The 12,212-nt window shown below is 37.5% G+C and overlaps 1 protein-coding gene across 1 annotated transcript; it reads left to right on the plus strand.

Moving 5' to 3' along the window:
* The first annotated feature begins 3,996 nt into the window (after window positions 1-3,996).
* fosaa (v-fos FBJ murine osteosarcoma viral oncogene homolog Aa) lies at window positions 3,997-8,932 on the plus strand. Its single transcript, XM_051132638.1, has 4 exons — window positions 3,997-4,716; window positions 5,323-5,532; window positions 5,821-5,928; window positions 7,636-8,932. Exons 1-4 carry the CDS (start codon window positions 4,609-4,611, stop codon window positions 8,293-8,295), a joined length of 1,086 nt encoding a protein of 361 aa, XP_050988595.1. The 5' UTR covers window positions 3,997-4,608; the 3' UTR covers window positions 8,296-8,932.
* Window positions 8,933-12,212: the final 3,280 nt, after the last annotated feature.

Raw genomic sequence — 12,212 nt, forward strand, 5'->3', positions numbered from 1 at the left:
ACGTCATTCGCCCTTGCGTGTCACATCACAGAAAAAAGAAACTACGGCTGTGAGCCCTGGTGAAAAAAACCAGCATATGCTGGTAGGTATGTTTTGACACTGGTTTAAGCTGGTCCTTAGCTGGTTTATGCTGGTCCTTTGCTGGTTTGCTGGTCAAGGACCAGCTTAAACCAGCAAAGGACCAGCTTAAACCAGCATCAAAACCCACCTACCAGCATATGCTGTTTTTTTTCAACAGGGAGTAATTTGAGAAAAACTGGCCATGGATCATTCAAAAGGGCAAACCTCAAATGAATCACCAGTTGTAAAAACAAAGAAACTGTGTTTTTATTATTTTAATTTGTTGTTATTTATTTATTTATTTTTATTTTTATTTTTTTGTTAATCCACTCTGATAAAATGTCCTGTATACTGTATGTGTACACGGCCACTTTGAATTACATCATCCGCGCTGAGAAGCAGAGCCTAAGCACAACCAAAACAATGTTCCTCCGCAAGAGCCATGCACTTTTATTTTTAACCGCTAGAGGGCCAAAAGTTACAATGCGTAGGCCTATTCTTTAACCATTCAAAGCCTGGAATGATATATAGCAGAATATGGAGCTCATATTCCTGGAGGAAAAAACACCTTCATTTTATTCATAGACCCATACTAACCAAAAATATGCAAATACTGATATTTACATGGCCAAAAAGATACAATAATAGCTTAATAATAAGATACAATTAAGTTATCTTGTAATGTAAATCAATGAGATCTTTATAACAGTATAGCAGATACTTATACAAAATTATATAAATATCAGTAATCACTATGTATCTCCAATAACATGTCTAAATAAGATGAGACTGAAATGATCCAAACATTCAATGCAATGCAATCCAATGACAATTGAGAGATGAACAAATAAATGCTCTTCAAAAGATGTGAGATATTTTGGAGGCTTAAAGAAAGAAAGAAAGAAAGAAAGAGAAAGAAATGTTCCTCAGAAGATCCCGATGATCAGATTTGAGACTCACTGAGACTCACTGAAAAAACGTTCATGGGGAATCAATTAAAGCCAAGCTGCTTCAGTCCAGTAAGTTTTCATCTGGAAATATTACTAAAGTTATTCCTACATTTACTTGACATTATATTTACTCAATGGAGATCAAAATTAGAAAAATAAAGAACATTAGAGAGCTACAGGTATGCCATTGTTCTAGTAACATGTTTGACAAAATATCAAAAGCATTTCAATAAAAACCTTTATTTTGTAAAAACACAGTGATCAAAATTAGAGAATAGTAACCACTGTAGCACAAAAGAAGATTACAATTAAAATTGGTAGGAAGTGTAGAGGCCCTTGCTTTGAATGATTTCAGCACATCTGTGGTCATAGGATATCACTAGTTTCACAGACTGTGCTGGTGTGATCTTGGTCCACTCTTCTCACGCTCTCTTCCATAGTTTGGGAACTGTATAAGTTTCTTAGCCATAACATTGTTGCAAAGGACTGTCCAGAAATCTTCAGTCGGGTCTAGAACAGGACTCTAGGCTGGCCATTTCTGTTTTGCAGTGTGACGCGGGCATTGTCTTGCATGAAAATTGCAGGCTGATTGGGAGATGCTTACCATGTAGCTGTACAATAGACCCAATCCCAGCTGCAGAAAAAAATCCCCCAAACCATGACACTTCGTCCTCCACCTTTCACTGGCATCTTTATGCAGTTGGGCTTCAGTCTTCCCCAGTTTGAATTTTTACCCTGTTCAACACTGATCTGGCAAGCAATTCCAACTGTATTGAACCTATTCCTCATTGAGAGCTTCTGTATTATTCTGTCTTCTCGTGCATTTGTCTTACAAAAATGACCGTCCTTTTTGGGGAACTTGAATGAATTATGTCACTGTAAAACCTCCAATATTTGAGAAAACACAGATTTGGAGTGACCATCTTCTCTTGCAGTGGTCTTCATCTGGACAACCTCCTGTCACCAGCTTTCATTCACCTTAGAGTGGCCTGATATCTTGCAATCTCAGTGAAAATTGGAGGAATGCTGACAGTTAAATAGGGTTTGCCAGATAATTAAGGAAATGCACCAGGTGCCAGATTAAAACCCACATATCTTGGAGGTATCTGTAAGTGTTCGCTTATTTTGATCAGAGTTCTTTTTAAAATCTCATTTAAGTTTTTTATACTTCAGAATACATCTCCACTGTATATTTTTTATCATTAGTATCATTAATGTATCATTATGAGCTGATGTATTATTAATGGTTGAGTGTTCGTGGGTTGTACACTCTTTGTACTTTTTTGTTTCAGCTAGTTTCAGCTGAATGAGTGGGTTATGCAACATGAATGAATTAAGGAGACTTTAAAATGCAGTAAAATTACAATGAATTTGGACTGTATTTGAATTGAGAGGGTGGGCACAATTGCAATTTAAATGTTGAGCAGAAAGAACTGAAATTCAAAGAAATTCATATGATGATGTTAAGCAAAGTTTGCCCTGAGGATTAAAGTTATAGACAGATTTTCTTATAGACAGACTTTCTTTGCATTGTAATCCAGTACATTCATTTTCCATTTCATTCATTTCATTCATTTCTTCCTGTCATTCCAAATTTAACTTCTTGTGGCTTTGGCAAATTCACAGTTATGAACTGAAAGATGTGAGTTCTTCATACACATGAGTATATAATCATTTTAGGGAAGAAAAAAAAAACGCACAAAAATTTCCTTAAATTACATTTTCATGTTGTCGGGTTGTACTAGACTCAGGGTTTTTTTATGTAAAAAAAAAAAAAAAAAAAAAAAAAAAAAAAAAAAAAAAAAAATCTGCAGACTGTGATTTGGCAGCAGTTACACATACAGAGTTATATCACAGAAAAATGGACTAAAATTCACGATGCTTATATTTTACACACTGTCTCTGGAGAGCCGGAGAGAGTGAATATCCAACAAACCTAAAACTGAATCGACCTCGTGAACGCGCTGCGCCTCTGAGATTCCCTGAGCGCGTGCTCGTTGCGCATGCTCGCGATCGGCCGAGCGAAGGGATTTTCATACAAGACTGACATTTAAAAAGACATAATAAATATGTGACTACATATATGTATTACATATATTTTATAAAATGCATTCATTTCTTCAGTGGTCAGGTGTTGACGAATTGCCGTCATAAATCAGCCGCCCGCAGATTCATGGAAATTACATATTTTAGACTGAAAGCTGCAATAATAATATTTTACCTACATTCAGGATGGAAGTTTATTATCGGTAGTAATTAAGTTACCTTGCAATATACTGGTATAGCGTACAATAATAGGTTATAGGCGATTTGGTGAATAATAGGCTACCGAAAGTACTAAACTGGGCTGCTTCATCTTCATGGGCTACCCATTCACTCATCATCGTAGGCTGCTGAACAAAGAGAATAATCTACTTTAAAGAAAAAATGCCACAATTGCCTACTTTCTGTGGAATTTTCAGGGTTACTTCAATAACAGGTCTTTGAATACCATATATAACCCATCAGCTTTTGGGATTCAAAGAAAAATGTATACCTGAGCCTTACCATACCATCAAACACACATTCGTGTTTCATTGAAGACAATGCCATAATGCCATCATCAGGTTAGGCACTGGATATATGGAACCTTTCCATTTTACGTTTTGCTTTCTGCGCATTTGTGTTAATGACAGGCGTCTAAACGCGCTTTCCACAGGAAGACGCAAATGCACTGCACAAAACACAAAGCAGCAGCAGCTTCTTCAGTCCAGACACACGCTCAGCACTGGAATCCCAACACGTAGGTATCCATATATGGGCATTTTCCTGTTTGACAGTGTTACGTCACTGCGTGACGCGTGAGCAGGTGCCGATGCTGAGGCTGGAGGGGTCAGGAGATGGAGACGGCACATGAAATATACATTTAATTATATTCAACTGCAGTACGGACTAACAAAATATAAGGTAATCATTGATCAAATAATTTTTATTGAAAAGCAGTAGAGTTGGTCCAGTATCCTATTTGCATTTGCCTCATTTTCACATACCTTGTAGCTGAATTATAGGCAACAAGATGACAGCAGAAGACATTCTCAGATCAAAGTATAGGCTAGTGTCAAATATTTAGGTGAGCATAAGTTTGCATGAAATGATCACGTCTTCAAATACGTCACATGCAAAAGTCATACATTATTCATAAGGACGTTATGCATGTCTTTATGCATATCGGGGTCCATCAGAATTTTATGAATGAACATGTGGCACGGACCACATTTCGTCCTCACAGGGGCTATCGATTCGCCGCGCGCAGATTTACTACAATGACTTCTGTTTCAGTCGACATTTTAGCTCAATATGGATTGAACAATAATATGCGAATGTGCTCAGAAAGCCCCGTTTTTTCTGCGCTTTCTGTACAGACGCTCCCCGCATGCGGAATGGTACGGCCCGTTTCATTCATAAAATTCAGGCGGACTATAAATAGGCGCTCGCTGAGCGGAGTGTCACTGACCAGGTTTATAAACCTGGAGAGAGCGACTCCAACATCACGAAGCGAGGCATCTGGATCATAAAAGCTGGAACCAAGTCAATAGCTCTGTCCGTGTGCGCTGGAGAAATGTTTCTGAGCAAAGCGAAGAAGACTGATCCGGACTCCTCATGCTCTTCTGCCGGGGACACCCGCCCGAACAAACCCACCGATGCCCCGATGGACAGCAGCACACAGGTAGAAGGATGACTGATAGATGCTTCCACTTTCACGCGTTAGCTACATCATAATAAAACGGTGCATCTGCTCATATATGATGCAAATGTATGTTTTTAGAGGCCGTTGATTCTTATTCGAATATGCATTATTCTGAAAAAGACAGCAGATAGCCTGTTATTGTTGTTGTGAAGTCATTTTAAATAGTCATATTTACAGGATTTAGAATAGCACGCTATTGCATTGCGTGCGCTTCCTGTGTTTATCTGATGCTGAATGTTTTGTTTTGTCGCGCATCCTTTGCAATGCAGCGAAACATGGTGAAGCATTGTGTAAATGCAGCTGTTCATTGAGAAAAATAAATCCATTGAGGAGAGCCCACAGCAGCCCTGCGTAAGCATTGACGTCAGAGACAATGCAAAAGTTAAATATTGATCAGGAGACTATTTTTAGATGCTCGAGCGTATTTAAAGCAAGAGTCTTAAGTGTGAACTAAAAAAAAAAAAACTCGAAAGATCACAACGCTGAATTAAAAACTCACATTTGAGAACCTGGTTATGCAGACGCACATAAATCAGTGTTGTGCGTATATAGCGAGAATGACATATATTTTCATCGCAATTGCAGGGCTCGTGCGTGGACGCCGAGTCTCCGGGCTCGTTCGTTCCGACGGTCACCGCGATCTCCAGCACACCAGACCTGCAGTGGATGGTCCAGCCGACGATCATCACGTCTGTGTCTCCGTCACTGGGTAGAGCCGAAAGCAGTGAACCGGCCAAGAGCAAGACAGCTGGGAACAAGGGGAAATGCGCTGCCAGAAAGAGCAAGAGCGAGCAGGTACATTTCTGCATTTGCTGCATGTTTGGCGCGCGTGATAATCTGTGAAGCATGTGCCCGGGATTGATGGGGATGCAGCTCTTGCTTTGGCATGTTGCCTAGACCAGCAGCATCCACTTTATATTCAGGTCACAGCAAGTCTGCAACAATAGACTATTTTTAGACGCATTGCAGAGAAAGACGCGTTTGCCATTGGGGTGAACTGGCGGTAGAAGGCATGCGTTTTTGCGAGGGATGCGTGGATTCTTCGAGATGGTAATAAGTGCAATTCATCTTGGCTTTGACTAGCTCTCTCCGGAGGAAGAGGAGAAGAAGAGGATCAGGAGAGAGAGGAATAAAATGGCTGCAGCGAAGTGTCGCAACAGACGGAGAGAACTCACCGACACCCTCCAGGCAGTGAGTACAAACGCCACAACATCAGGTTTCATGCCAAAAATTTAGGCTTACTCGCCCACCGTTAAAAGATAATCCATACCATGCGGTTTTGCGACATTCTCTTAAAAACTCAATTTAAGATGAAGCGTGTAATTCTAGCATCAGAAGACAGAAATTCAATTATTGAATCCCCAAAACTTATGTCATTGGTCTATTTGCTTGGTTTGGTGTGGTCGGGATGTTCAAGCAGAGTAATATTTACCATTTTAACCACCTATTAATGGCTTATAGTTGGTTCTAAATATTAAGATTTTAACAGAAGAAAAAAAAAAAAAAAAAAAACAAACTTTCGCAATGGTGCGTCAACGCAGCGATGTGTCTACGTCATTTGATGTCAGTGGCACCACATTTAAGTGGGTCCCTACTTAAAAAAAAAAAACAAAAAAAAAAAAAAAAAAAAAGCAAGGAAGAAAGAAAAAATAAAGGGTCCAAAATAACATTTTCTCAATGTACATAACATTTTTATAATTTAATAAGATGATAATAAAAATAAGAACCGTTCTGGAACCATTAAGGTTCTCCATGGAACCATACACTCTTAAAAATAAAGGTGCATTAAAAGGTTCTTCACAGTGATGCCACAGAAGAATCATTTTTGGTTCCACAAAGAACCATTCAGTCAAAGGTTCTTTAAAGAACAATCTCCTTCTTACCTTTTTATAATCTGAAGAACCTTCTTTTGCCACAAAGAACCTTTTGTGAAACAGAAAGGTTCTTCGGATATTAAAGGTTCTTTATGGAACCATTTAAACAAAAAAGTTTTTTTCGAGGGCATCGTGAAGCACCTTTATTTTTTTAGTGTAGATGACAATAAATAACCTGTTTAAAGAAAACAAATGTTTGAAAAATGGATAACATCCGGGCAGAAATTTGCCTGTGCCTTTTCTGTTAGGCTTACAGACGTCAACCCTAAAACACAACACAATGCAATGTCATAAGGGTCAAAAAAACAGTCATAAGGGTCAATTTTTCTGAAACTGAGATTTACACATAAATACGCTTTCCATTGATGTATGGTTTGGTAGGATAGGACAATATTTGGCCAAGATACAAATATTTGAAAATCTGGAATGTGAGGGTGAGAAAATCGCCTTTAAAGTTGTCCAAATGAAGTTCTTAGCAATGCATATTACTAATCAAAAATTAAGTACAAAATATCTTCATGGAACGTGATCTTTACTTAATATCCTAATGATTTTTGGCATAAAAGTCTAAAATTTGACTCATACAATGTATTTTTGGCTATTGCTACAAACATAAAACTGGTTTTGTGGTCCAGGGTCACATAAAATGTGTTCATATTAACATGGCACATTGAGCTTATTGTACAAACTTTCCTAGAGTGCAGAGATCTTAATGTTTTGTTATTTTGGAGCTTGATTTAGACTCATTTGTCTATTAAATAGAAAAGGCAAGGAAATTCCTTGTTTTGCAAATTTTTGCAAGTGAAATGCAATCATTTTAATAGGAACAGGACTTATGTGAGAGTGGTGCTTCATGCCACACTGTTGACAATAGACAATTTGCACAGAAAATTGTGCTGAAATTGCACTAATGTGACTGCATCCTTGAGCCATATAGGTTTGGATGTGAGGGGAAGAATGATGTTCTTCCTTTAGATCTGTGGAATAATTGCCTGTGGAATAATCCTACCTTTGGTTTCTCCAGGAAACAGACAAGCTAGAAGAGGACAAAGCCGCCCTCCAGGCTGAAATCGAGAATCTCCTGAAGGAAAAGGAGAGGCTTGAGTATGTTCTGGCCACTCATAAACCTCTTTGCCAGCTGCCCGAAGAGCTGGACTGCCTGTTTCCAGAGTCTCCCCAGCCTCTTCCAACTCCCGAAACGGCCAGCAAACTCCCAGAGGACGGCCCACAAGACGTCGCTTCCCTGCAGGACTTGGAGATCCCCACGGTACCGTCCAGCGCCATTTCTGGGAACTCCAACATCCTGCTGTGCTCCAGCGCAGAGGTCAGCTTGTGCGACCTCGAGCCCTCTCTGGACGTCAAGGACGAGCTCCTCGCCGCCGTCGACGAGGACCGGGTCTCGGCGGAAACGGCCCGCTCCGTGCCCGACATCGACCTGACCGGCTCGCTGGGGATCACGGACTGGGAAACCCTCTACAAGTCTGTGGCCAACGATCTAGAACCTTTGAGCACCCCGGTGGTGAGCACGTCCACGCCCACCTGCAGCAACTACCTGTCCGTATTTACCTTCGCCTGCCCAGAGCTGGACTCCCTGGCCGAGGGACTGGACGGTTGCAAAGGTGGCGTGACCAAAGCAGAATCTAGCGTCGATATCCTCAACTCTCCCACGCTTCTTGCCTTATAAATGCAAGCGTAGATGATGTAACGTCACGATATTGTTCTTAATATCTACCGGACATCGCCGTGTTCTGATGTCCAGATGTGTGATGTTGGTGTGAAGCCAGCTGTTCTATGGCTGCATCCATGTCATGTGTGCGGGACGGGGGTTGGGTTTACTTTCTTCCAGGGACATTTGATGTAGCCCAAATACAAGAGCATGGATAATTATCTTACGAGCAGATACGAACTATGTTCTGGTTTGAAAAGCATGCATGAGAAATCATGAGAATATATCTATATATAAAAATATATATATAACATATATAGTATATATATATGTATCAGTTCCATATTTGTTTGATCTGGTGCTAAGTTCTGTGGAATTGACTGCGGTTTTGTGTTCGTTTTCTATGGCAATAGATTATCGACTCGTGTTGTGCTTTAATATACAGTCATCGGAGTTATCGCATACCTCAGTGTCATCATTCGACTGTGTTTTCACATTGTTCTTAAATGTTTAGAGTTTTCCATGAAAACATCCAGTGCTATATCGATGGAGATGTATTTTATGATAATTTATTTTTCTACATTTTAAATTTGACTTCTTTGTCAAATGAAAAGAACGAAATGAGCATTGATTGCTGAATAAATATTCACGATATACAGTCATGCACTGTTGTTCTTGTGTCCTTTGTTTCAAAATAAATTGTGGCTAGAAAATAGAGCTCAATTGTTGACATACTAGACCAAAATGTTCAGCTGCAGACCATGGGATTACATTTATGAAGTGCTTTTTAATTTGATATTATTTGCAGTATCATCTAACTAATATAGCCACAGCTGGCAATCAGCAATCATTTTTGAAATATAGTGTCTTTTTTTTTTAACAGGAAAGTCCATTTTGAATCGTAAGTGATAGATAGCAATACACACCAGAGGCAACTGGCTTCCAAAGGAAATCACTCCGTCTTACTGATAGAATGAAAGAGAAGTCTAAAAAAAAACCCTAAAAGTGAGTACGGTCATAAGATATGTGGTCATAAGATGTGTATGTAGACATTTAAATGTAATAGGATATCATAAGTCAATTTAAATGAGTCATTTAAGCTCAATATTGTGTGGCCTTCTAACCTTTCAAAGTCCTCAACACTAATATGCAATGTTTTGTAGAACTGAAGCTACAAACAACAAACGTTTTTGGCTTAAAGGGGTACACAGCTTTTGTGTTTTGTACACTGGTAACATACACTTTCCGGATGCTGACTGATGCCTGCAAAAAAATGTAATCATATATTTGTACAAATTATAATATAGATATACTGCAATGCAAAAATAATACACAGAACAAATTGTCATATTACTTAAATTATATGTTATGAAACAGAAACACTTAATTTCTTAATTTAAGTTTCACTTAATTTATTTATTTTTTAAACAGTTCTTCTGTAATTCTGTGGTACTAATTATTGTACTGTCAATGTTTTGGTAAATATTTAGGTAGGTAAAATTTTTGCATTTGGAATGATAGGAACATTTTAGAAGTTACTATAACATTATGGGAATGCTCTGTAATATTCTAGTACTTTCTGGAATATTCCAGAATATTGTGGGACTAGTCATGAAAGACAAAAATCATGCAACGGACAATTCTGAAGTTTTGGACGGCTCATTTCTTCTAACTATTTATGTTAAACTGTTGTTGTTAGCTCAGTATCATTTTTATGCATAATAACAGCTTAGCTTATATAAATTGTCAGCATATTTTTTAGTTTCCATGAGCACTGTTAAATTTCATATTTAGCATGCAGACAAACTATATAAAGACACATTAAAAGTAAAAGCAAAACTTTTATAAAAATGTGTTTGGTGGTGTAATAAATCAGTGAATTCTTGGACTGCAGGCTTTTCTGAACTGGTGTCTGGTTATATGAGAATGTGTTATACTTAATACTAAATAATTGTGTCTTTATTTGTAAATACAGTACTATACTGTATATTAACAAAAAAAAATATCTTTATTTTAAATGTGCAGCAGTGTATTTTATTGTGCAACTTGATAAACAGATTTACAATATTATTTAGGAAAATATACCATTTCAATTTATATTTAATGGTTTATAAGCATTTCACAGATTTCCTCTGATTATATGAAACTATTGTCAGAGCACTACAATGTACAAATGTACTGGTTCTGTGCATGTATATGTCACATGCTCACTTAATCAGCCATTTAAACTGGAAACTAGAAAAAGATTAGACTTTCAAGACTTCTTATCCATCACCTCTAGTGGATAACATGAGTCTTTCAGCATCTGTCAGATGAAATGACTGATAGTTTAGAGTTTACTCTCAGCACCCTAGACATCAGAAATGTATGAAACTAAACATCTTTCCTTCCACATGTTCTCCATACATACTAAGATTTGAGAAATTTGTATTTTTGCACAGAGGATTCCATTCAGATCTGACATCATTAGCCAATGAAATTTGATTGGCTGGCTATTTATATTAGTGGATATGTTATGACGTCCCCCAGAGAAGATGCACTATCCAACTATCCACCTTATTTTTCAATGCAGCTGTTTTCTGTGAATGTGCAAGACTTGTGGTTCATTAGCTGCCATAATAAAATAATAGGAAGAATAACAAAGTGCAGTAAATGGTAAAACTGTTAGCACTATTCATAAACTATTCATAATTAAGACAGTACATTAAAAAATATGGTAAGACACACCAGTTTGCAATATCAATCTGTTTTATACAGCTAAAAATAACTGGAAGCAAATGAGACTGGAAGCCTTGCACACAAAAATGTACAAATGGCCACGCCCGCTCTTACAGGAAAAAATGTGGTGGATAACCCAATTATATGGTTACTGCATTATTAAGGATTTTCTGTTGTGCAAATTTTGATGTGACTTGGTGTGCATCCTCAGAAGGTTCTGTGGTCTATATGCATCAAGTTTTAAGTATGGACATTGATTTAAGGAGGAAAATGAGCAATGGCAGAAATTAATGAATTAATTTGCTTATATCTTCAGCACGTTTGGACAAATCTTTTGATTCTTTTGTTTATTTCTTGCCAGCACCATCCCTGACTGCTGTGTACAAAATATGATGAAGCTCATATAGGAGTGAGGTTACAGTACACAGGTGTATCCTATGCAGAAGTGGAAAAAAAAAAAACATGTAGAAGTTTGTCCCCTTCACATCCGTTACAATAATTTTTTTCCACTGCAATTTAAACAAATTATGCATTTCAGATGCATCTTGTTTTATTAGTCTTTATTATGAATTTCTTAAGTTACCAATGTGCATAAATGTGTGTCAGTGTCCTACTTACTCAAAATATGGTATGCACCATCTTGAGATACTCCTGACAAGAAGTTATAAAAAGAATACAAACACATTTAATCATTTTACAGACATGAACTGTATACCATAATAAATAAATGTCACTTTTCTTGTATACACAATGTCAAAACTTTACAAAACATGGTACACATGGACAACAAGACATTAATATCCAAAATATCATGATCAACAATTTCTGATTGTTAGAGGGGATTAGAGATTTCTAAATGATCATTTATATTCGTGTGAATGACAGAGGAAGGTTGTAATACTAAGAAATCCTTTTCTCATTAGTCTCATTTTCTATGTCTCATAATTTGGCATCAGTGCATGTGGTTCAGTAGCTTTACATACTATAAAGAATGCAACGAAATTCATGTCTACAGCAATGGTGCACTTCTCCTATGTATCTCCTGAGTTTAACATACATAGTTTGCAAAGAAATCTGTGATTGCCAACATATTTATGGATCATTAAATAGTACCTACAGTTTTATATATATCCTAACTTTGTAACTGGTTTCAATTTTGTATTTATAATTTTGTGTTTGTGTTTGATTATCACATAGATCGACTCATATGGTGCATT

This window comes from Labeo rohita, chromosome 17, assembly GCF_022985175.1.
Source record: "Labeo rohita strain BAU-BD-2019 chromosome 17, IGBB_LRoh.1.0, whole genome shotgun sequence".
NCBI classification, from domain to species: Eukaryota; Metazoa; Chordata; class Actinopteri; order Cypriniformes; family Cyprinidae; genus Labeo; species Labeo rohita.

Bases quoted from the DNA above. Each gene is read 5' to 3' on its own strand.
- fosaa (XM_051132638.1), top strand. From the start codon at position 4,609: ATGTTTCTGAGCAAAGCGAAGAAGACTGATCCGGACTCCTCATGCTCT. The intron at 5,533-5,820 runs GTACATTTCTGC...GGCTTTGACTAG, and splicing joins GAAAGAGCAAGAGCGAGCAG to CTCTCTCCGGAGGAAGAGGA. The intron at 5,929-7,635 runs GTGAGTACAAAC...TGGTTTCTCCAG, and splicing joins TCACCGACACCCTCCAGGCA to GAAACAGACAAGCTAGAAGA.